General features: G+C 40.3%; 1 protein-coding gene across 2 annotated transcripts in view; it reads right to left on the bottom strand.

Moving 5' to 3' along the window:
• Positions 9,107-26,593, bottom strand: part of PDS5A (PDS5 cohesin associated factor A) — a gene marked incomplete at its 5' end in the record, with an annotated part of 74,752 nt that continues 57,265 nt past the window's right edge. Inside the window, 12 exon segments of one of the 2 annotated variants that reach the window (XM_021395735.1) lie at positions 9,107-10,316; positions 10,891-11,041; positions 12,064-12,416; positions 15,317-15,422; positions 16,400-16,545; positions 20,059-20,121; positions 21,331-21,450; positions 22,070-22,202; positions 23,819-23,933; positions 24,523-24,727; positions 24,987-25,110; positions 25,794-25,930. In XM_021395735.1, the coding sequence (XP_021251410.1) occupies positions 10,281-10,316; positions 10,891-11,041; positions 12,064-12,416; positions 15,317-15,422; positions 16,400-16,545; positions 20,059-20,121; positions 21,331-21,450; positions 22,070-22,202; positions 23,819-23,933; positions 24,523-24,727; positions 24,987-25,110; positions 25,794-25,930 (1,689 nt within the window). 2 annotated transcript variants of the gene reach the window in all.

The raw sequence follows: 26,593 nt of genomic DNA, 5'->3' as shown, positions 1-26,593 counted from the left end.
TCTGATAAAAGCTATGGTAGGAGGTGGGCTCCTGAGCATCAGCCTTCCTCTAACGGGGGGGGGCTGGAATGCAGCATTAGTGTTTTTTGTCTTGAAAATAAAAACTACACAAACACTTTTGTACACAAATGATTTTTTAAATAAACACACATTTGAAAAGATGTTGATTTTTTTTTTTTTTCACTGGGAATGCTTAATAAATGCACGTTTCCCTGAAAGCAGTTTTCCTTTTATTTCTGGTAATGCAGATCGTTCTCACCAGCAGCGAGCGCCCGGGCCCTGTCCTAATGCTGGGGGAAAAGGGTGAGGGAGAAATCGTGTAAATATAACCTGCGTATTGAAAGCGTGCGTTCTTCTGCTAAGGCTGCCTCATAGAGTACAGCCAGTGTCTCCTTTAAAAAAAGGAAAGTGTTGTAGGCTGTGTCTGAAGAAAGAGAGGAAGAAGCTTTTTGTTTTCCACTGGTCTTGTAGCTGTGCGTGTAGAAGTACGGTACTTCGTGTGAACTGCAGCCTCTGCCTCTGCGGGGAGGGCATGGCTCCCGGTGGGCTCCCACCTCTGTCCTGCAGCTGGGGGAGGGCTCGGGCAGAGGCTGTGGCCGTCGTCTGCCTGGGCTGTGCTGGTGGGTTCGTGTCAGTGGCTGCTGAATGGAACAGGGTGGCCTGAAAGCGGCCCTCTGCCCAGCTGGAGCGGGGAGCTGGGAGGGGATGCTCGTTGCAATACGGACCCTGAGCTGGGTTTGCAGGCCGTGAGCCGCGTGGCGTTGCTGTGTGTTGTGTCGGCGTGGCTGTGAAGAGGGGCTTCGATCCGCCATGCTCACAGCGGTGCTGTGTGCCGGCACCGCGTTCCTTTGCAGGGGTGAGGGAGAAGAAGCACTCCTATGGCCGGGGCTGGGGGCTTGTGCTCGGCCTGGCTGGTGAGTTAGAAATGGGGGGGAAACGTACTACCTTGTTCTTGTAGTTAGAGACTGCTATGATGCGAGCAACTGAGAGCTTTATACTTCTGTATAAAGGCCTTGCAAAGCTGTGTAATTTCTTCCAGCACCCCAAACCTGGAAGCGAGGCTACAGCTGAACTGGACTCATGCTGTCTCAGTTCTTCCCGTATTTAACTTTGCGTCTCGGTAGCTGTAATGCTGACAAATTTTAGCCCTCGGCTGGTAGCTCTGATAATGCCTATGCAGCAAGTCCAGGATTTAAAATTGCTTTAAGGGCAAGTTTGGGGCTGGAGCACCCATGTCTGGTGTAATGTCAAATAAATTACGTTGTTTCACTTAGTGGCTGCTTTGTGGTGAAATACGTGAATTTTTAGGTGGGTGTGAGCTGAATGAAGAATAAATGCCGAGCAGCTGGAATTGGGAGGGAAAAATGAGAGCAATGGCGGTGGAGGGGGAGAAGTGGCTCACAGAGCAGTCCACTTGGAGCCGGGCAGGAGGAGGACGATGCTGACAAGCACCTTGTTTGCCCTGCCCAGGTCCCTTCCTCCCCGCATCACTCCCAGAGCAACTGTTCTCTTTGCTGCTGGGCTGGGAGAGGCGTCACTGCAGCGTGTTAAACAGGGGAGTGAGGCGGCGAGCGGCAGGACTCCTGCCGAGCCTGTTGGAGAGGTCTGGGAGGCTCCGCAGCCGTGTACCCACCTGCGGGCACAGCCCTGCCTGCCGCAGGAAAGGCCAGCCCCCCCACGGCCCCAGCTGGAGCGGCAGCCCCTCACCATCGGCAGCCCGACACAAGTGCCAGTCAGGCTTGGAGGAGAACTCTGCTTCCGAAAGCGAATCTAGAGCCGGCCAGCTCCACTGCACAGAGGCGAGAGCTTAGGTACGTTTCTTTGTTAACAACGACACAGCGCTGGAAATCCCACCATTGCCTTACTTATCCCAGCCACGAGGCTGAAGAGCAAACCGTGGGTGCGCAGTGGGGCACGAGCACTCCTGGTGGTGGCCAATGCATCTTCAAGTGGCTGCAGGAAGCCGGGGTGGCTGAGATGTGCCTTACACGCGTCCAAAGTGCTTAGAATGAGCCAAAGTTGTCAGTTTCAATGGAATGAAGACTTGTTTATGGCTTTTACCATTAAAGGGACAAAGTCTGTGAAATGAAGCGTGTGTGTGAATGTTCCAGAGGCACATTACAGCTGGGCTGGGCCTGGGGAGGGATGTGCTCCTGCTTGTCATGCACATTGCCCTTTATAGCAATCTCCCACATTCAAGTCCTTAACCGGCCTGAACCGCATCGAAACACCAGGAGCAAACTGCGTGTCTGCAGGCCACGCTTGTCAGAAGAGAGCTACTTAGAAGCAGACATGTCTGAACAAAGTAAGTACCAAGAGCTCACCAAGTCAGATGGTGCAGAGGTAGAAAAAGCTCTTTGGAACAAACAAGGGAAGTGTTGTTTGATCATTTGCCACTCTTCTCACCCGGGAACAGTCCTCAGCTGCGACTGCTCAGCAGGGAGAAGCCCAGAGTGCTGCACCTAGCAAGGAAGAGCAGCAGGAGATGCTGGGGGCACCCAGCTGGGAGCAGCTCCCTAGAAACAGGCGTGGGGGTCCTGGTGGACACCAGACTGAACGTGAGTCAGTAAAGTGCCTTTGCTCCTGACAGGTGGTGTCCTGGGCTGTGTTAGGCAGAGCACTGCCAGCAGGAGGAGGGAAGTGATCCTTCCCTTCTGCTCAGCACTGGTGAGGCGTCTCTGGAGTGCTTGGTCCAGTGCAAGGTTGCCCAGCGTGAGGGGCCTGGACGTGAACGAAAGGGTCTGATGAAGGGCCCAGAGCTCCTCTTCTGGGAGAAGAGGTAGAGAGCTGGGACTGTTCAGCCTGGAGGAGGCTCAGGGGGAAGCTCGTTAATGTGTATAAATGCCTGAAGGTGCAAAGAGCAGGGAGCCAGGCTCTTTTTAGTGGTGTGCAGTACCAGGGCACGAGGCACCAGACACAAAATGTAGCACAGGAGGTGCCCTCTGAACACCAGGAGCACTTCTGTGCTGTGCGGGTGATGGAGCACTGGCACGGGCTGCCCAGAGGCTGCGGGGTCTCCTCCTTGGAGATCTTCAGCAGCTGGCTGGCCGTGGGCCCATACACCTGCTCTGGTGTCCCTGCCGGAGCAGGGCCTGAGCCAGAGGGACCCGGAGGTCCCTGCCAGCCTCAGCTGTGCTGTGCTTCTGTCCCAAATCTAGAATGTGTAACTGTACCTACTGGCCAGTTCGTCTTTCCGGGAACAATGACCCAGTGGTGCGGGCAGGGACAATTCCCTTCTGAGCCCACAGCCACACATGTACCCGGCCTCCCTGCTGCTGGCCCCGGCCCTGCCTGCTGCACCGCCCTGCAGAATCACTCAAGCCAGGCTGCAGCAAAAGCCATCCATCTCAGCTCCGCTCCCCTCCCCCATCTCTGGGTGTCTCTGCACTTGCAGCTGTTTGGACACCAAGAAAGCTGCCACGAGTCTGAATTGTAATAAAATAAACAGATTGTTTTTATATATACATACATATATATTTCAAAGTAGGTCAAAGCCACCTCCCTTATCCTACTTAGAAGGATTTTGGTAATATCTGCTGTGTCAGGGCATTCAAACGGTTGGTGCCTGAAGGTTGTAAGAGATTATATGAAAAAGCCCCTGACGTTACTGCCACACATTGTGCTTACTGGTTTTGAAAATGAGTGAAATTATGAACTTGGGTTCTGAGCAAAAAAACCAACCAAACAGGATCAGCAGGAAGAGAAAATGAATGGAAAAGGCGCCTGCTTGGAGGTGTGCAATCAGAAGAACAAGTAATGCTTGCCTGGAGTGAACTGCCATCATTCCAAAGGACTCAGAACCCACTAACGTCATCACAGCACCGCAGCGTGGCTGAGGCTGGCAAGGCTCTGTGGGTCCCTCGGGCCCAGCCCCAGCTCGGACACCAGAGCAGGTGCCCAGATCCATGGCCAGACAGCTGCTGAAAATCTCCAAGGAGGAGACCCCACAGCCTCTGGCAGCCTGTGCCAGGGCTCCATCACTGCACCGTAAAGATTATTACTTATTTTTTTAAAAAGCGTTTGAATGTAATTCCTTATATTTCAGTTTGCCAAGATTGCCTCTTGTGTGGTCACTGACAAGAGTCTGACACCAGTTCCTTAGCTTCTATCAGGTATTTATACACAGAGATATGACGGATCTCCAAAGCCATTAAGTACTTGCAGTTTTCAAAGAACAGCCAGAACTATCTACTTGAGCTGGGATAGATTCATGCTCCAAATGACGGCAAAGGACAGGCAGGACTTTCTCATAGCAGGGAGGAACATGTGCAGTTTGGAGCTTCACGTTTACTTGAGCTTGTCCAGTCTAACTCAAGCAAGACCTATCATAAATGCCACCTCACCTCTGGTTTCTGGAAAACCACCTTAGAAATCCAACATGAATGCTGTTGTACCAGGAGGAAGTATCACCACTGGCCTAGAATAACTCACAGTGATCTCAAGATCAGCCTCCAAACCCCAGCTCAGACTAGGAATATTACAAAGTGGAATGAAGCATGTCCTTGCAACATCCAGTTAAGCATGTGGAAACTACCGGTGTAACAAATTAAGCTTTTAGACAAAAAAAAATAAAAATATATATATATATATCAAAATGGCTAAAAACTGTGTTGTAGTTTCAAAATAAAAGCAGTAAAGAGATCAGATTTTCACATGTGCATAGGAAAAACATCTTTAAGTGACTGGAGCGCCAGAGAATTTGCTCACAACAGTGTTACTAGGCACAAAAGAGATGGGAATGCGTGAAAGACCTGGATAAAATAAATGTTTTATAACTAATAAAAATACTCCTCATTGGAAATTATTAGGTATTTTGGAGCATTACACATTGCAAGCCCCTCCTTCTCCAGGATTAAGGCCTTCCCCAGTGCTCAATGCCTGTGGTGCAAGGCATGATGGAGCCACTGCAGCTTGCAATCACGGCATCAAGCCCAGGCCTGTGTGGCACAGGCCCCCATCACCCCAAGTTCATAGACTTGTCTGTCTTAAATCTACTCCTCTGTTGGAAGGTTCTTCCATAATTCTACTGTTCAGATGGTTAGAAACCAGCTCCTGATTTCTACTTTACCTATGTCGTGTTACTACTGTCTTTTCTTGCTCTGTGTCACCAATTGTAACTAGCCCTTGCTTCCTTTCAGCAGGAGGAATCCTAATTGTTAATGTGATGAACAACTGACACTTGGGGGGGTTCTGCCTGATGTTACGTTAGAGGCTTCGAGTAGGAAAAGCAAAAAGTTTATTGCAGCAACTACATGTAAGAGAGAAACCTCACGCCAGCAGAAGGCTGGGAACATGCTGAAATCAGACACCTTCCCTAGAGACACGGGTGTTACCCCAAAATATCCTAAACATCCCAGCTTTCTTTGGGGCAGAGTGCCAGACTGCAAGCCAGCTGCCTGGGCAGACAGCGGCTGCTACAACTATGCTGCACCAGAGAAAGAACTCAAATTATTCTAGAACAGACGGTGATAATCTACCTGCTGTGGAATACTCAGACCCAACACCAAAGCAACTCAGCTCGTGTCTGGGACTGCCATAATCATAGGCCAGCTTTTGCTTCCCAAGCTTTGGTGAATCAGGGCCAACATACATCAGTCTCAGCTTCCAGGGCAAACAGCGACAAATTAAATGACTGAACTTCAGGAGCAAAACGTGTATTTCTTGTTTTGGAGCTTGCCTGCCTTGCAGCTGTATGAACACATATCTGAGCTCTTGTGGCTGCTGAAATAACAGTCTTGTCCTGGGTGTGGGACACTCAATGTATGCAAAGCTACCTGGTCATCCTTCTTACCTCAGCTGACTTGCTGTTGACTACCCTACCACCAGCATGACTTCTCAGCAAGTTACAAATTAGCTCCAATAACCCCTGTGCTTCCACTGAAGAGCAGACACACCTCCTGATGACTGTTCCTCCTCCTCAAGGACCCAACCACGCCAACCATCTGTGCTGCCCGCTGACATCTCAGCTCTACTGATCATGGATCTAACTGTGCAGCTGGTGGTAAACCCACCAGGCTGAAAGTTGAATGGCTCTTGTCAAAGTTAAAGGGTCATAGCGAGTCCTGACTCCTCCTCCTGACTGACAACATCCAGGCACTGAACAGTCTAGCTGTTCCCTGATAAAAGTTTGTCATCATACTTGCAAAGCAGAAACAGAGAAGACATACTGTTGTGGGTTAGAAAGACCTTTCCATCAGGTGAAATAGGAAGGCTTCTCCCAGGGCAGTATTACAATGACTGCATACTGCTTGGTGCAGGTGGTAATTCTAAAACTACGTAGCGTAAGTACAGCTTGTGTCAAACATCCATGAGTGACACCAAAGCTCTGAGGAACATTATCACATTGTTTGTCTTCAGGCAAATGAGACACCAGCTGAGTTCAGGTGTAGCTGCTTCTACCAGTTAAATAGAGTGAGTGTGCTTGCTTCTTTGGCTTTTGTAACCTGAGCGAAGGGTTTGAACTTGAACAAGTCTGAACCGACCCCTTCCTGAGGTCCCACTGGATCACTTATTTCTTTCTTTACAAGCAGCTACAGTTGCCTACAACTTCATTAGTTCCTTTGGAACTACAGAAAATAAGGCCAGATACTCAGGGAAGGATGGGACGTGTTTCTGATGCTGGAGGGACACAGCAGCTGCTGTACAGAACTTCAACTGCTGTTCAACACCTTGCTACTCTCTATGCATACCTGTTGTTGCACCGAGACAATTCCTTGCGCTGAGACCAGCTACTCTGAATGATGTTTAGTTATCAGCTATGCACACCTGGAGCCTGGCTGGCAAGCAGACTTTATAGTCCAACTTCTTTGGTTTGGGCTATTTCCTCAAGCACTGATTTGTGTCTTGATTTCTGCATGCAAACAGACAAACTTATTACTGCCAATAATACAGCCATGGAGCACACATACAACTGGACTAGGATCAACACAGTTGATTTCTTGAAGAAGCAAGTTTCTTGGGTATTGATTTAGTGATCCCAAATCTTTTCAGAACTTCAGACGAGACAGCTCAGTTACGAGAGCTACGAGACTGGCTACTGAGTTTCACATTAACTAGTGTTGAGCTTGGTCCACTAATGTGTGCTAAGCATCTACCGGCAGGAAAAACATTTTAGGTAAAGTTTTTTTTGTTGTCATTTAGCAGTTTTAAAACTTAAGTCTCAACACAGCATAAGCAGGAGAGATTAATAATGCATATTATTCTTCGTGTTTAAGACATACACCACATTACTCTAAAAATACAATTTAGTTTATAACAATTATTCAAATTAAATTTTGCCGAGTGGTTCAGGTTTCATGTACTACTTCACAAAGGATGGTCCCAGAACAGCATTCCTCTCCTATTGCTTTAAGAGCTGAACAGCCTAGGAATGAGAGAAACAGAAATAAATGCATGTCTGCTAAGGAACCAAGCCACAGTTTTATGAAAATGGGAACTTAAAAGATGATAACTTACAGCTAGCTATGGATCTGAATGGGAAACCTCAACACCATTAAATCCTACACTGGATAAAAGCCACAAGCACTTTACTAAAAAGTGAAAACCTCTGAGCATCAGTTCTCTCATTACCATGAGACAATCCCCATTCTTATGTAAAGGATTTTAAAGCTCACATGTGGTCAACTACAAAATAAGCATCTCCTCCTTTGCAGTAACTTGCCTTCAATTCCACAGCTCTACACCGATCAACAGATTTTTATTATTATTATTTTTAACTTCAGAAAGAGTACTGGCAATGCATACATTATGTATGGATAAAAATTGTGCCTGTGCTTCCCTGTACTTGGTATAAAGGCTAATATTCACCCCTGAAGTAACTGAATTTTGCCACATCACTTTGGTGAGCAGTAGCTGGAGTCAGGCAGTGAAATTCTGCACGTAACCTGGTCTGTGGTGACAACAAACCAGGGGACCTTTTCCTATGGTTGGTATGCATTTCTGCACAGCCTGATATGCTGCATGGAGGTACTCATTTTCCTCAGCTATACTGGCAATCAACACACAGAAGTAATTCAAATGTCCATTTAAAGAAAACAACTGACGCTCTAAGTCTAAAAAGACAACTGAAAAAAAAAAAGCCCTGCTCTGAGCGTGGCACTGAACCGTACAACCTCCACAAACACCTTCCGGCCTAAACGGCTCTACGAGGGTTCCTGGGGTGACTTGACATCTAACTGATTAAAACCTGACCTATATACATGTATACATACTCACTTCTCCAAAATAATAGTTTTTGAAACAATGCAGAATTAAATATTTGCACAATTTGCCAAGATTTTTCGAATCGTTTTTAGAGGCACATCACTAGCTACCAGAGCTTGTTTCTAAGAGAGTTCCCCTCAGGGTAGCATCTAAAAACTTCCACCTAAAAGGTTCAAAAATTGTTTTAAATCAGCTGAACACATCAGCTCCATGAGGAAAGCGCTTGACCAGAGCACCAAAACCAAAAAGCAACTGTGTTATCATCAGTGAATCAAATTTGTGGAAGAATTTCAGTTATAGAAATCAAAACCCTGATGGATGGAAGTGTGATTAAATGCTTTTCAAATCTAGCCCCCTTCCAGGAAAACATTCAAAATACTTCAAGTCAAACATCCTCAGACTGTTCTAGGAAAAGCTGCACATACTTGCAAAGCAGAGTACATTTTCACTCTGACAGAGGAAAAATACACCGTAACATCAAATACACGCTTGATATGGGAGACTGGGTGGTTGTTTATGGGCGTGCAACCGCACTGTATCCATCTCAGGACAGCGAGTAATCGTCAACTTCAGCCAGCAGCGCCCAGCTCCTCTCCAACGCCATCGGGGATTTCCAAGCAATTTGCAAAAGAGAAATGGAGCACGGAGCAGCAAAAGGAACTGCTCCCGGTCATTCTGCAGAGCAGCCCCCTTCTTCCCATCCAACTTTGCCAGTTATCCACCATAATTTCACCTAAAAATGTACCTTCTGAACTACGTAAGGCTGTCTGCATTGCAACTTATATGCTCAATGTCTTACTTCTACAAACACCCAAGATCAGGCACAGATACAGGTTTTTTTTCCGAGGGAGAAATTATAAAAAACAAACAAAAAAAGAATGAAAAAAAAAGAAAGACTGCCACGTGACACCTAGAAGCGTTTATTTTATGCAACAAACTTAAATATGATCATGTGTACATAAAAGTGTACACTTTTATCTATGCTGAACAATGCCAGGAAACGTAATATTGATGCAACAACCTTCTAAAATAAACATTAAAAATGAGCCTGAACAGGAAGACAAAATGCAAAACAGACTTACTTCCAATCAGCACGATGCTTAAAATTGAGAGCAATCCTAAACATTTCCAACTTTCCTTACAAAGCTGCCAAAGTCCAACTATTTTTAAAAATTGATTTTTTTTTTTCTTTACATCAATAATAAAAATCTGGTGACAAACATTATAAAATCAAATGCTGGACTGTCTTTACTCCTTTAAAATTCAGAATATTCCAACAGAACCGCAGGAGTAAAAACACTTAAAAGTGATATATGTTTTTATAAAACAAACATCAATATGTACATTTATTGCAAATTATATTAAACTAAAATGGAGGGAAAATTAAAAAATGAAATGTCTACTTGCGAATTAATAATTTTAAGTGATTACTTTCCCACTCTGATAAAAATCAGAAAGCAACATTTATAAAATTGCCACCACATGACTTTTCATAGCAGGGAACTGAAATCTGTACATCTTACTTTTGCAGAAAAGTAGGCAGGCAGAAAGAATTATACATAAAACAGTCTCCAAAAGTAAAGCAAAAAAACCCCATTTTTTTGTGATTTTTTTTCCCTCTAGTCTTAATTAAAATCCATTCAGTAGACTTCTACTTTTTCTGTGAAACACGGGAATACCTGGCTCTAGGATCGCGAATTTTCAATGTCAGTGTAAGGACCTCCCTCTGACTTCCTTAAAAAAAAAAAAAAATGCAGCATGAAAATTAATGGTGTAAATACACTTTTAAACTCCAGAATGCAGGAACTGGAACCAAGTGTTAAGCAATTTGCTTAATTATTGACTTTTCATAAAAAAAGTCTCTGGGGAAATAAGTACAGATGCTTTTAGCCTCTTTCTCAAGAGTTTCTGCTTTACATTTCCATTGAGAAGGATTAATTTCACGTGAAAGGGAAGCATAGTTTTCCTTCTGTTTTCAGAGCTGAAAGCTGTGTGTTTTGAAGTAATTTCAGTTCCTGTACAGGAAATTTCTGAATCCTAGTTTTTGCAGAAGCTTGGAGCATGCCTTTATTTGGCCTTCATTTCCTCCCTTTTCGAGTGAGTTTTCTTTTTACCTTTTTGAGGGGGAGAAAAGGAAATAGAGATTAATTTTAAGGACAAGGAAATTGCAACTAATTCTGAATCAAACTCTATCTATCACGTCTAAGTGTTAGGTTATATACTCTTTCTTTATACTCCGAGTCTTCCAATTCTAGCTTGTATCTTTTTAACTATTATTTCATTAGCTCGGTACAACCGAATTTCCATATTGTATATCATAGCTTTCTGATAAACTCAAAAATACACAAGTTCCATGATGATAATTCCGTAATTGAATTATGTTTTCTCCGCATAAACAGAAACACATTTATTCGGAGCTTTCACTGAAGTCGCAGTGTAAGAATAACTTGTTTTAACTTACTGTATTTAAATACCTAGGTTTATAGAAATAGCTTTACTTAAAAGCAAATCAAATGCTTTTCAGATTTTTACGCTAACTCGTACATTTCAACTTAAAAGCAAAACACCTATCACATGTAGCTATTTTTATGTACATTCTTCTAGAAAATAAAGACATTTCTTTGATTCCCTATTGTATAAACTGCAATAAAAACCAGAGAATTGTCCTACGTAAGATGCCTGCTACACCTTAAGGAAGCCTCCCTCTGCTATCTCTGTATCCTCAGTGTCTTCCTGGCTGCTCTCACAGGCCTTAAAAAGATCCATTGCATTCTGGGAATATCCTGGACTTGAGTCTATCTCCAACAGTGAATCTCCATCACTTCCAAGCACCTGGCTTCTGAAAAACGTTAACACTGTTTTGGTATTTTTTTCCAAGAAACGATGCATTGCATATTTCAAAGAAGGTAACTTGATGGAGGTGGTTTAATTAAGGCTATTGGTAGAGCAGTATTTTTACGAAGACTTAAAGAAATCTGACATACAAAACAAGCAGTGCAAGGCAGAACACAAATGCTATTCTCTTGAAAGACTGAACAATTTACTAGTACACGAATCTCGAGAGAGGAAAAGCGTAATTCTTTTTGATCAAAGTTCTCTACAAGATCTTCAGTTTGACAAAATCTCTAGGAAGAAACCATTCCAATCATTCACACCTCCCTGAGATTGAGATTTCTTCCAGTATGCAGGTTTGCTGACCTTACCCTTACTGCTCTACAGCTTTGGACACATTTTCATTAAAATTGCCGCTGTATCAGAACCAGCACATTTATGAATATTTGTTGTTTGTTTACATTGGAAATAAATCAACACATTTGAATATTAAAGGACAAAAATAAATTATCATCGGAGAGCTACTTTTCAGATTACAGTTTCAAATTCCGCTGTTGATTTATTTAAAATATATACTAAATTTTTGTTAATATTAAACGAGCAGATGCAACATATGAGAAAATAATTACAGTCAGAGTTACCGTTTATTCTATTCATTAAAGACGATCACTTCTTAAGCCTTTATCATCAATGAGCAGTGCACAAATTCCTGTACACCTAGCACTAATGGATGTACTGAAATACCCTCAACTCTTGCTTCTACACAGCAACGCTAGTAAGGGGAACCAGGATGCAACACACAAGAAACACAATTTATATTATCCTCTTCTGAGAACACAACTTCAGTTCTCTAACCGTATGTACATTGAAAAAAATAGAAAATAACGTATGTTGGACCATGGCGTTTATAATTATTGTGGCTTAATTGTGCCCTTAATGTACGCTCTGTTGTAATTCTAAATTCAGAGCCTACCTTGAAACAGACAAGCCCCACCCCACCCACTGATTTTTAAGTTAATTTATTTTTACCTTTGTAGATCAATTTGTCTCTGTGCTGCTGCTGGCTTTTTTGCTGTGTCTTGCTGTTTTGGTGCTTTGGCGTTACCTGCCTCTAAACTCCCTGGACTTTCTTGACTGGCTGCTGCCCTCTTCCTTCCCCTGACAGGTGGCTTATTTGTTTCCTCATTTTTTGCAGTGGTACCCTGAGGTTCAGGTTTGGGTGGACGCCCTCTCCTGGTTTTTGCTGCGAGCGATGGTCCTGTTTCATCTGCATTATTTTCTTCTGCTTTCTGATGAATATTCTCAGTTCCAGATGCTGTTGCTGTTCTTTTTTTCCCACGTTCAGTACTGTTTCCTTGCGTAGCCTGATCAGAATTAATTTCCTAGGAAAGAAAACTCATTAATATGAAGAAAGATTGCCAAAGTCAAGCTGAAATTGTTACAACTGTTTGGCAGAACCATGAGTTCATAAAATAAAGCGTTCTTACAAAAAAAAAAATCACATCGGCTTAGATCTAGTAAAAATTTTTACTAAATGGGATTTTTAACTTAAATAGGAAGAAATTTTCTAGACCGTGCATAATGTTAGTATCTATACTCAATCTTGTAGTTGATTGAAAGTGATGTTATAGTAAGGCTAATAGTCACAGCTCCTCCCAGGATGGTTGTGGGAACAAAGCGACACGTTTCCTTCTGGCTCAGACTCTATGACAACACTACAGGCATCTGTGATATGGTGAATTCTCGCTCTCCTTCTATTGGTTAAGAGACCAACCTGCGGCTAACTGGCAACTGGTGAAATAAAACTGTAACCATCTTGCGAGGGCCTCAGAACAAAAACTGTACTGTAACACCCTTGTGAAAGTTGCAGAACAAACACGTTGTGCCCAAGCGTAATAGAGAAGTCAGGAGTCAGTCACCTTGCTTAAGGTGGTCTTGGGTCCTCCCCCAAGCACATCCCTCCACAACTACCATGCGAAGGGAGAAGCCCGCCCTGCATGTCCATGTCCATAATACTGGACACTCTCCACCTGGCAACAGCTTCTGGCCCAACTGCAAGGGACCATCATATGGCATAAAAGGAACTGCCAACCCCACAGCTGGTGGCACACATCCCACCACGTCCTCAACCACCCCAGAAATAGGAGGAGGAAAATGGACCTTCAAGACATCATGGGATCTGCAGTGACTTGCTTTTCGTTCATTTTTTCTCTCTCCTCTTTCCTCTCTCACTCTCCCATCTTTTAATAAATAAAGGCACAACCTTGCTTGATCGATCAACACCTTGACTCCATTCCAAGTCATAATTCAGGGGGACTGGGGTCAATATAATGAACTGCAAGCTGCTTTGGCTTGCAACAATGGTTCTCCTGAACAAGCTCCTTTACTGCCTCGATACCAGTCTACTGGAGAGAAATGACTCAGGTACACTAAGTGATTATTCATATGGAAACAAAAATTGGCTGCTGGACCTTCCTTTGAACATCAGCTTGTGAAACACTTAGTAGAGAGAGGCAGAGAAAAGAGTATTTAGCATGGCTGGGATGACTTAGCAATTTCAAACGCTAATTAAGGTCCCTCACTATTTAAAAGTGCTATGCCTGAACCAAGGATTTATCTGTGAAATATTCTTCCGTTTTTATAAAGGTTTAAATAAGTCTTGCAGTTTCCGTAATCTTTATTCCTGTTTTACAGATGCGTACAGATTCATAGGAGACAGTTACAACTGCCATTCAGACTAACTTTACAGACAACTACTCTTGAAAAATTTCCACTAAAGCAACGTTTCAAGAACCTAAAAAACAATTTGAAGAATAAATTCCTTCCTTCTTATCTACCTTTTCAGAAGAGCTCTATTTTGGGAAAGAATTCAAAACAGAAAAAAGAAAAAAAAAAGGAAGCATAATACTGTTGAAACTTATATTTTACTTTTCTTTGTTAGCTCACTGCTGTGAGCAGGTGGATGTTATTTGACAAGATCATGAAAACTTAACTTTTTATTATATAAATCCAAAACCTCTGTTTATTACTCTGATTTCATCTAATTAAGAGAGTCATGGTAGACATATAAATGCTTAAAATACTATTAAAAGTAGAGGATGAGCCATCTATGTATCCCTACATTACAAGAGAAATCTATACCGATTTTAGAATCGTAGACTCATTCAGATTGGAAGTGACTTCTGGAAATCATCTGATCCAACCTTCTGTTAGAAATGGGTTATCCTACTTGTTGCCATACCAGTCATTGAAGAGCAAGTGACACTCCATTAATGCTTCTGGGCAACCTATCCCAGTGTTTAGTTTTCCTCACAATGCTTTTTTTTTTTTTTTTTTTGCTTATATCCCAAAGTCATTTCCCCTTAAGCAAGAACAGCAACCTTCTACCTTCTCTGTGAATATCTTCTAGGTACTGAAAAACTGACAAGTCCCACCACAGCTTCTCTTTTCTAGGCTAAACAAACCTAACTCCTTCAACCTTTCTTCAAATAACAATTTCTTTAATATACTGGTGGCTCTTTGAAAGACTCCTGTTTTTCAGTATCTGAGGTCACAGGATTCCAGATAAGGTCAGAAGAAGGTCAAACACGAGAATCACATCCCTTGCTCTGCTGGCTATACTGGTCCAAGCGCAGGGCCTGGTTTGCCCTCATGACTGCCAAAGCACACTGCTGACAAGTTCCGCTGGTCTCCCACTGAGATAGTCCCCCCACGGCCTTCTTAAAAGACTTACAACCCTAGGCAGATCCCAGTACGTTGCCTGAATTTAATACATCCTGCGTGCAGGACTTAATATTTACTGCTGATGAACTTCATGCAGTTACATGCTTTACAAGTTAAAAAAACGTTATTGTTTAGGCCTGGTCATCTCTCTCTAATGGAATGGAAAGAAGGCATTAATAATCCTCAAAGTTTGAACAACGTATAGAGTTAGTTGCATGTTTGTTCTACAGGACCGCTTGACGTTTTCTGGACAATACCTTCAGTTACTGGAAAAATATGAAATAAAGGTGCGTATCTTTTGGTACTCTATAAAAAAGAAGGAAGTCCTTTCTGATCTTCTGTATTATTTTTGAGCATGAGTTCTATAAATTGCTCTGAATAAAATTAATAATAGTTTTGAAAATCAGAGGAGTTTCATTGGGCTAGGAAAATTGTACGATTAGATTTCATTTAATCTGACATTATCAATTCCTCAGAGACCATCCACAGAGATGTATACTGAATAAATACCCAGAGCAAAGCTAATTATAGATACAGGACATAAAATCCCCAAACATACCTTATTTTTCACAGGTTCTGTCTTTGCTGGTGTGACTGAAATAATTCGCACAGGATTTTCATCGTTCTCACTGACGCCAGTTTCTGATATATCTGAACTTTGTTCCCTGGTAGCAAGAAGACAAAATAAAACCAGAATACACAAAAACAGAAAACAAAACGTTTGCAACTTTTTAAGCAAGGCCCTTATCACAGACACAGTGCTATATAATTATTTTCACAAACATTATGACAGTTAACTCTGAACTAACTCGTGTTTTGGATAGAAAAGCCAATGCCAGCAAGGACAGGGAGGAAAAATGAAGACCAGCAGTGCTCAAACTAATTTATACAAACATACAAAAGTTCTAAAAATGAAATAGTTCCAAATAAATAAATAATCAAGATCATTTCAGCACTTGTCATGCACACATATAGCACATTCTGAACTGAGTAATACTTCCCTCTGGCTTTATGAAATGTAGCAACTAGAGTTAACTTTCTCTACTTTCCTTAACCTTTTATATTATTCAGTTAAATGATTTTCACACAAATAAAACTTTTTTCCTAAAATTTGAAAGTGTCAGCTGTTTCTCTAGATTTAAGACAATTTAAAAACTCTGGATCCATGCAAACGTAACTATTCCTGGAAGAAAGACAGAATAATACAATGATATGTTGCGCCTTTCCAATGAGCTCCTGGTCCTCTTAAGCATGCTCTTTTCTACTGTTCTTGATCTTAAAGAAGTTACACATTCCAACTATGCAAAAAAAAAAATTCTTATGAACAATCAGGATTAATCCTAATTTATACATCATAAACATAAGAGTTGCAAAGATGTATCTTTTGCTACATTACATAATATTACAGGCCAGCCACACCTATACAGTAACGCTGTACTGAATTTTTTTCTGTTAAAAACAAAAAGCTAAGACTGAGATTTTACCTATGAGCAACTACTGGTATTTATAAAAACTGGAAAAAGTGAGATACCACTGTTCAAACACAGACATACACACCAAATCATCTCCTGTCCAAAGATGTGCAAGTACACTGAAGAACACGAAATACAGAACTGATGGAAGAACTTTCAAACTTCTGTACCTTGATCTGTTTCCTGCAGAAGAGCTCAGCTCAGAGTTTACACTGATATTGCTTCCAGTCTCTGATCCTGTAGTTCTAATATATGGCCTCCTTCCAGTTGCAGATAATGGTTTGTTTACTGTACCTAATACACCAGTTGGTTTTGGCTAAAAGAAAATGGTTTGATTTTAAAAATAGGAACTTCAGATACATATTTTTAAAATATTCCCTTGAATATTTAAAAATAATTTTTCTGGATTAACAGTCTCAGTCATAATGTCATCAGTTTAGAGCTACAGACCTCATCTTTAATTAAGAAGCAGTCTATCACACTTTTTCCTCACCATTTAATGGTACTTCTTCAATTGTTCTCTTCCTGCTTTGAAGGGACAGTTCTTAGAGAAGTGTCAGCAAGAGGCAGAATGTCAGACAATACTAGATGACTGAAAAGATGTAGCAACATCCTATATTTGCAAAGTAAAACATCTTTGGGAAAAAGCATTTCAAAACATAATGTAGAATTGGGTTCACTGCATCAGTAGAAAATGCATACATTTTTACTTCACAGAAAGCAGGTGTACAGAATCACAGAACATCTTGAGTTGGAAGGGACCCACAAGGATTCACTGAATCCAACTCCTCGCTCAGCACAGAACTACCCAATATTCAAACCATATTTCCGAGAGCGTCATCTAAATACTTCTTGAACTCTGTCAGCTCGGTGGTATGACCACTGCCCTAGGGAGCCTGTGCCAGTGCCTGAGCACCCTCTGGTGAAGAATCACAGAATGAGAGAATCACAGAATTGCAGGGGTAGGAACGGATCTCAAGAGATCAGCAAGTCCAACCACCCTGCTAAAGCAGGTACCCTACAACTGGTCACACAGGTATGCATCCAGACAGGTCGTGAATACCTCCATAGAAGGAGGCTCCACAATGTCTCTGGGCAACCTGTTCCAGTGCTCTGTCACCCTTACTATAAAGAAGTTCTTCTGCATGTTTGTATGGAACTTCCTGTGTTCAAGTTTTAGGCCATTACTCCTTGTCTTACTGCTACGCACAACCGAGAAGAGTCTGGCCTCATCCACTTGCATCCCACCTTCCTTCAGGTATTTGTAAACATCAATCAGATCCCTACTCAGTTGTGACGTTTCACCCTCTACACCCTTCCCTGTCTTTGTAGCCCCTCCTCAGGACCTCTCAAAGAGTTTTACGTAATTCCTATACTGTTGTGCCCAAACTTGTACAGTGCTCGAGGTAGGCTGCACAGCACAGAGCACAGCGCAACAACCCCTTCCCTTGCACGGCTGGCAGTGCTGGGTCTCATGCACCCGAGGGTATGGTTGGCCTTTTCAAGCTGCCAAGGCTCACTGTTGAGTCATAACTTCTTAAAACACCATCTATGCTGCGGTACTCTGATAGAGGGATGGTATTTTATATCTTGCTATGGCTGTTGAATGATTTCATCAGGCTGAATAGGCAGTAAGATTCTTTTTATTGTGTCTCAAGAAAACTTCTTTGACTTCTCTCAACTAACATGTCATATTCTTCACGTAATTTTGCATTTCCTCGGAGACCAAGTTAATAAATTAATGCATTCTCTCTCAAAAAAAAGCTTCCTTGTGTGGCAGCTGAAGGCGGAGGCAAGAGAGAGATACCCCAGATGTTAGATAACATTTGGCCATCAAAAAGCATCATCTCTGGAAAAAGCCTGTTACTGAAGACCTGTTCAGTAGCTGCATCATCCTAGAGCTAATACTGCACGATATTTACTTAATTATTCTTGTAATATGTTTTAGTTGCTCAATTTACTAGGTATTTTTAGAAAATAGGAAGCATTTGGTGCAACTCAGGTGGGAGAGACAAGAAAGTTCTTCATAAACAGGCTGTGAACGAGAGGTTGTGAAGGTAGAATATCAGTAGGTTCCAATCAAGAACAGACAAATTTGTGAACAACTCCATAAACAGATATCAAAACCAAAAGGCAGAGATACAAAGTCCAGTATTGGATTAGAAATTATAAATGCTGGGAAGCATACAGAAGAAAGTGGCTAGGACTACCTCATCATGTTAATTTGGTTACTGGATAAAAGAGGCCCAGTAGGACCATTGGTCTCATTTAGAGGGATATCTTTATACATCTGTGTTTTCTGAAAGGGAATTAAGACAGAAACACATGCATCTGTGCTTTCTATTAGAGCATGGAATAAAAGTTTATTTTCCCCAAACACTGACAATTATTTTAATAATGTTAACTTGACACAGGACACCCTCTCCTCTTGATTCCCTATAAAACTCTAAGAGAGTACAAGAGAAAAAATATAACTAAAAAATCCTGCTATTTTATGGTAAGACATCTCTGTAGCCTTATTTGCTGAATACTTTATCAAAAGAGAAATGTTCTACATTTACACAACCAACTACAAATACTCCTTAAGTTGTATTCAAATATATCAAAGGTGAAACAAATACAACAGTAAACAGATAACCACCAGCCTACTACCAACTGCTATCCAAGAAGGAATAGCTTACAGAAGGTAGTCTTCTGCCTGCCTCCTCTCTTCCTAACATAATGCCAACACTTGCTAAATGAACACACAACTATTTACATGCTCCCGTCCCTATTTTCCTGCCAGTTTAACAAGCTTAACCAGCTCACTGAGCAGCATCTAGGCTAGTGTCGAAGTGTGAACATAAAGTGAGGAGATACAGTATTCTGCCAGCTGAGCAGAACTCACCCACGTGAACTGCTCTGATAGCAGGAGTTTTTGTAAAGAACAAAAAAAAAGATTGAGGAGCAGCAGTTTGAAATAAGGCTATTGATGGAGTAATCATTTGTTTCCACCCTTAAAATGAACAATTACTACAAAGTTCTGCTCTTACTGAAGACTTCGGAAACTACTGCAGTAATAGTTCACTGAACACAGAACAAGAAAATTAACAAAAACATACGAAATTTATATTAGAGACATAATTTATACTGTTCTTGGCATTTTCACAGGTCAGCCAGCATTGTTTCACTAAACTCCAGAAAACAATCTGCTAGCTTTGTGAGCTACTATAAAAAGCCTTCCAACAAACTTTAAATGCAACCTAGGAATCCCAAGAAAGAAAGAATCCCCCTAAAAAAGAATGGCTGGTAGAGAACCAGAATAGGCTGTTGCTTATGTCTTCCTCCCCAACAGAAAGACATATGGGACGCCAGCCAAATTAGGTCTGAAATAAAATGAGCTGATGAGAAGGATGTAGACATTTACGGTTAAATTTAAGAGCTTTAGCAGCTACACTGAAAGTAGTAAGAAGAAAAATCTAAAATATTAAATCCTAGCAACATTACAGATTAAGTATCTCAATTATAATTTTATGCCAGTTACTTGAATAAAGAAAAAACCTGTTATGTGAAAAACTGTAGCTAATCAAGAACCTATGCCTCCGTTACCTTTGTATTCTCCTTGCAGTATTTTGTATACTATCTTGCAGTTTTGTCCTCACCAAGCAGTATGTGGAGCTAAAAGCATACATTATTCCCTCAAATGAATGAATGATGAATCACTGTACACAAACTCTTCATACCATTTTTATAGCATCACAGTTCTCTTTATGATTTATTATCAAGCTAAGTAAAACATTTAAAATCACAATAATCTTCAAATGAATCGTAACTTGTCAGAATACTCTACCTTTCCTGTCAAAAGAAGAACCCTCGTCTCTTCTGAAATGTAATTCCGGTCATTGGAAAAATCCTATTTAAAAAAAATAAAAAATAAATTTGCATTTGATCTCTCAATCTTGATGTTGTCTTTCTATATACACATGATTGATTTCCCAAGTGTGATGGTACTATGAAGTGCTACTATGCAACCTCAGAATCACAGAATGGCTTGAGCTGGAAGGGACCTTAAAGATCACCTACTTCCAATGCCCCTCCTGTGGGCAGGGTTGCCACCCACTAGATCAGGCTGCCCAGGGCCCCAACCTTCTGCTGATAATGAATAAATCTAATAAAGATCGGTCACGCTAGTACTTTGGAGGAGATCTGTAGTGAGCATTACTAACAGTGAGGCATATGCGGAGCTGGGTTTTACATTTTTTTCTTCTAAAATGACATGCATCACTTGAAATGAAGCAAAATTGACCACCCTGTTGCTTCACTTCCATCTTTTTATGTCAAGTCCGAAGAGAGAACAGGTGCTGTCTTCTCTACACAAACTGAAAGTTGTAAACTTTGTCACTCTGACTACAGTTTACAGAGACAAAACACTACATTTGAATGCAGGTGCCCATCACAGACACCAACTCCCCATCACAAGTCAACTTAGAATGAATTAAGCAAACTTTATTTTGTTTAAACAGACTCTGGAAAGGCAGTTAACAGTCTGAGATGGTGAAAAATGTGAAATGTATTCTTCGGTATGATCAAAACTAGTATGGACAATTACTATGGCTCCACTTAGACTTTTTAAAAATATGTCTCTTAAGTAACATTAGCATTATTGCTGACAGTAGAGATATACTCACTAGGACTATTGCTGGGCAAGAAGAGAACTGACTTGTGCAGCAAGCAAAATAGCCAGTTATTAACAGCTACAAACATACCACAGATAACATCAAAAATATTCCCTTTTCCTTTTTTGGCCATTTCACACTCTAATTAGATATACAGTCAGAATATACGTGTATCCCCGTACATTCAGATGAACTTGTACAACACTTTAATGAAATGATCTAGGAGTATCTGCTAACACGTTGATGTTTACTCTAAATAGCTCTCACCAGGTCACAAATATTTCTGGCAAATGTTAGCTGACACACAGATAGGTTATCATACAGCTGGTGATATCAATTATATTGTTGAGGATAAAATACATGCATTTTCCCATAACATGATCTCAACTGTAACAATCGAAGAACTTCCCCCTATTACTCTGGAAATAAAATTAACAAAAATTTACCTTCTCAGGTTGTGTAAAAAATTTGGTTGGCAATACAGGGTCCTTTGGTGAATCTGCATTGCATAAAGCACTTTTGCTGTTGATTACACACAGTGCTACATCACATACTGTATAAAGTTTCTGAAGAGAAAGAAAATTATGCATTAGGAATTACTTGCTGTTTTTGTAGGTGTACTGAGAATGTAGTTCTTTACCAAGTTGAATCTGTATGCGAAATAACCACTACTAAAGACATATTTTGTAATTACATCATTAACCACGCTCTTCAAACAGAGAATTCCTCATTTTTCACATTACGCTATTTAATAAAACATAACAAAACTACAGATGCCTAAGCTGTACAACAGAAGCTCTCAATCATAACATCATAAATGGTTTCTCATCTCTGCTGGTAACTAATATATTTAACAGCAGCCATATACTACAGTGTTTCCCCAACAGCAGAAAATAATTATGTTGGAAAATTAGATATTTGGAATTAAAATAAGCACTAGGGTATAACAGGAATATTTAACAAATTTTGTTTAATAACTTCTCTGGCACTGTGTGCTGGCTAAGATTAACAAGTTTCCAAAAGAATGAAATTGGTAGCATACAGACAATGCTTGCAATTAGCACACTCTAAAAGAATTAAAATGTCTGAGCTAATGCTTTTAAATATCCTGTAAATCCTGTCCAGCAAGTAGCTTGTGAAACCCTTAGCCCATCACCAAACACTTATCTGAAGAGCACTTCTTACTTCATTGGCCTTTGGCTCATCAGGAGACTGAGCATCTCGCGTAAGCTTGATGTTTTCGGCCATCTTTTTCATGAAGGCATGGCTATTGTTCTCATTCTTTGTCATTAAAACTTCAAGCATGAACCACAGGCACCTAAAAAGCCATAAAACCACAGTTACGTTCTAACTTCTATGCAGTAGGTTTTTTGGGAAGAAAAAAAAATGTCAGCTGTGCTAGTTTTTCCTTAAGCAACCAAAGTCAATTTGAAAATATCATAAATAGATGGCATCCAAAGACTAAAATAGAGTCTAGACCTTTAATTATAACCGTTTCAGTCATTCTCTTTGGAATAGAAAGAAGAATTCCAGCACCTCGTAGATGAAATTCTGTAATCACTATCTCAGGCTACGTCTATGAAACTGTCAACAATGTATCATGACCACACTCAAAACTTGCTTAAACTATACAACTGCTCAACTGTTACCCACACTACATAAACACTGGAACTGACATACCAGAGGATCCTAGGTGAACACCTTAGATACGGCTGATACAATAGAACAGTCACTTAAAGTTCATTCTCTGCATGCATTTCATTATTTCTTTGGCATATGAATTCAGAGGAAAAAGACATTGTTGTCTGAGAATGAAACAGACAACAACCACCACCGTAACTCTACAGGATAGCCTTAAAAGACTAAGTGTAAATATCACAGATTACAGATAAGGAACTCACAAAGCATATATTTACTTTATTTGACTGTATTTAGGCCACATAAAACCCAAGATGAACTGAGGAGACAACTGCAAAACACACTGCCAGTCTGCTTCTTACAAGTGTATAAGCATCTATGTCAACACTTTAAAATGAACACTGTGACTCTCAGAAGTCTTGAAAGAAATGCTGTACTACGTTAGGAGAAAAAATGTTTTGGATTTATCTCAGAAAACTCTTCAGTGAAGTATTCCTGCCAAAATTCCTGTACATAGCATTTCTTTCTTTGGAGCAGTCCTCTCAGGCTAATTCAGCCAGCCTGTGACAAGAACGAGGGACAAAATCCAGCAACAAAGGAGAGCTATACAAGCTACGTCCAAAAAAGCTCTGTGCACTAGAAAGTACTTCTCAGAGAAAGTATTAACAACTGCAAATCAGAACTTGTTCAGTTCTGGATATAACAGTAAAGTGCACAGTGGAGTGCTTTCAGGTGTTGCCAAGAACAATGAGTCCTCAAAAAAAAAAAAAAAACAAAAACCACAGACTTGATTATTAGGTAAGAAATCTTCCTCGACTCCAGGTTCTGACCAGGTTTGAGTCAAGTAACTCCGAAGTCAGAACAAATTAGGGTTTCAATTAAAGAAAAAAAAATCAGACTGAGATTCTTACAGATAAAGGTGCAAAAAGAATTAAGATATAAACTTGTCTATTTGTGCAGTCGTTTTTCTCATTACATACATATTCTAGTATGTCATTACACATGCTTTTGTAGTACCAAAACAAGTCAGCTTACAGCTCCATCCAAAATGAATACAAGAGAAAAACAAAACACCAAAACCAAAGAAGGGTGATGCGGAGAGAGGGATGCCTAAACAATTAATAAAGGTTAAAGGTCATCATTTGGGCTTTCAGAGTATACTGCCAAGCGGTTTCTGAAGTTTTCTTCCTTTTTCAAGACTAATGTTTTGCAATATGCTGTCAATAAAACAAGAGTCCATTTTCCTAATAATTTTTTATAAGCACAGAAATAGTTCTAGAATCATTTAATACTTACTCTTTGACATCACGAAGCTGATCAACATCCTGAGGTTTTGTGAAATCTGGATCATGTGCCAGTAAGTGAATCATATATGGTACCACATATTCAGGCAGCAAGGAAAGCAGTTTTTCTACAGTAAGAAACATAAATCATAACTAATCTCTTTGTTATATACATATACACACATGCATCACAAGAAAAAACATTTTCAAGTATTACTTTTTCAAATACAGAACATAAAGCTTCAATGTACATTCTTTTTCCTGCAGATTCTGTGAATTATAGAATGGTTTGGGTTGGAAGGGACCCTTGAGATCACCTAGTTCTGACCCCCCTGCTATAGGCAGGGACACCTCCCACTAGACCAGGTTGCTCGATCATTAAAAATGAGTTTTACTACTTCCAAACTATTTGGCCGCACATCAGGAAGAGATCATAAAACCTAACATATCAGAAAACAAAATTTTATTTTTCAAGCAAAACAGCTACCAGAAAGACAGTATTGTACTTTAGATGCATATTTCTCAGTAACGTACAGAAAAGTATTTTATGGTTAATGCTAAAGTAAATTTAGATTTGAATGTGTTAAATATAAAAATGAGAAAACAAAATAAACTTTGTATTTATTTAGAAAAGCAATTTGCTTAACTTTTAATGATTACTCCTCCCAATTCAGTATTCAACCATTGTATTCTTCACGATTTTACTGAAACACTAACCGTTAGCCATAGGATTCTGCTTAATATATTCTCTTCGTATACTGATGTTTTTAAGCAAGCACTGTCTGGCATGTGCTCTTCTCTCTTTCACAGGGTCTTTGGCACACAAAGCAAAGATTGCCATATATTCCAAAGGGAGCAGTAATTTCACAAGTGCTTTATGCAGTTTCTGGGCAAATATCTGCCTCACTTGGTAGCACTCATCCTATAGTAAAATAAAACATAAGAATGTGATCATAACAATCTTGTTTAAAACAAAACAAAAATAGAAAACATCAAACTGGAATGATGGGGTGACATGTTTTAAGAATACCAACAAATGCACTATAATAAATGTTTGAAGCTTCAAGAACTCTTGAAAGCCACAATGAGCAATATAAAATAATCAATTTAGCAGCAACAAAAGCTCGGATGTAAGGACTTTGAACTCTAAGAGTCGCTTTAATATGAAAGTAGTTACTTACGTTAATGACAAGTGCACAGAGTTGGAACTGTTCTGGGGTAATTATTTCATGGTAACACGGTTCCTGTGCAAGCTTCATTATTGCACTGCCAGCAGCTAATCGTAGTCGAGACATATCGGATTTACTACACAAACACAAGAGGGAAAAACCACAAAACTCTGCTTAAATTACTTGCATATCACAATTTCTTTCTTTTTACAAGATCATTCAATGAGGAACAAAGGTTTTTCCCAGTCGGAACAGATCACGGCTCAAGAGCTTCATATTAGGTTAAATTAACCCAATGACGTTTGTGAAAATAAGGTGCTCTGCTTTCCCCCTTAATTCCAGTAAAACAGTGAAATTAGAAGAATGAAGTTTCTTATTTGTATACCACTATGTAAATCAAAGCAACTTGTTTGTCACAGATTTCCCTTACCCTCTGAATGGAGATGCGGGGTAAAGTAACATCACACTGGAAGACGCTCCACCCAGAACTACCCCAACTTATAAATGTATTAAATTTGATCACTCAATTAATTTTTAAGAAACTCCTGTAGGTCTCTCTGGAATGTCTTCTACAAGCAAGATATCTGCAGTGTTCTGAGTTAGATTATGAGTAGATTGCAAGAAATAATCAATATCAAGAATTTTTCATATGTGCCATTCCACTCCTAAATTTTAAACTCCAGTCAGATCCACCTCCTATCATCCAACATTACCCAGCATTATCTTCACCTTAAGATTCTAAAAGAGCCCAAAGAATGACTGTTCTTTAATATACAATTCTACAACATTGTTACAAGCCTAAAAGTAACAGAATCTGACCTGATTCGCTTCTGTTCTGTCAAGTCTCCTTCACTGACAAGCATAGCTGATAACAATCGGAGTGTGGAATTTGCAGATTTTGACTGGTTGTTTTTCATACCCAACAGCCAGCGTACCAAAAGTTTAATTGCTTGCACCTATCAAAAATGGACAAACAAGCAATGAACTTACTTTCTAGACTTGATATGTGCTACAATCTACTTCTGTCAAACTGAAACTTCCGAAGACTCCTACTTATTAGAGTTGATACATTTTAAAAGGAACAGAACAAAGCAGTAATATTTACAGAAAGAGAAAGGAACTATCAACTATGGTTCAGTGCCTTCTCACAAGTGCATCTATGATATCTGGTACATTATCAAATAAAAAGCGGCTAGACAAAACTTTCTAAAAACAGCCACAACTAGAATCACAGTAAATAGCCTATCAAGGGAAACAAAGAAAATTCAAAGTCTCAATTTATTTTAAGTTTATTTATAATAAACTTAATAAGTCAATAAAGACTAATTACCTCTCTTAAAGGAAAACTACAACTTTCAGTTGTCTTAATTTTCCCAATGTTCAATATACTCAGCATCGGTAAACAAAGACACCGAAATGCATGGTTTCCACCAGTTTTGTAATTATGTGTTTATATAATTAACAAAAAATCTAGAACAATACTTCTAAAAAAATTAATACAAAAGTACTTAAAGAGATTTACTACACTATAAAGAGATTTATCATGCTCTCCACTGCACAACTTCAAAATAGTCTGTTTTTAAACTCAAATATATACATTCTTATTGGCAGCTGGCCAT

This window comes from Numida meleagris, chromosome 4 (assembly GCF_002078875.1).
Source record: "Numida meleagris isolate 19003 breed g44 Domestic line chromosome 4, NumMel1.0, whole genome shotgun sequence".
Taxonomy (NCBI): domain Eukaryota; kingdom Metazoa; phylum Chordata; class Aves; order Galliformes; family Numididae; genus Numida; species Numida meleagris.
Note: the sequence above shows the minus strand (reverse complement) of the source record. Positions and strands in the feature narration are given on the sequence as shown.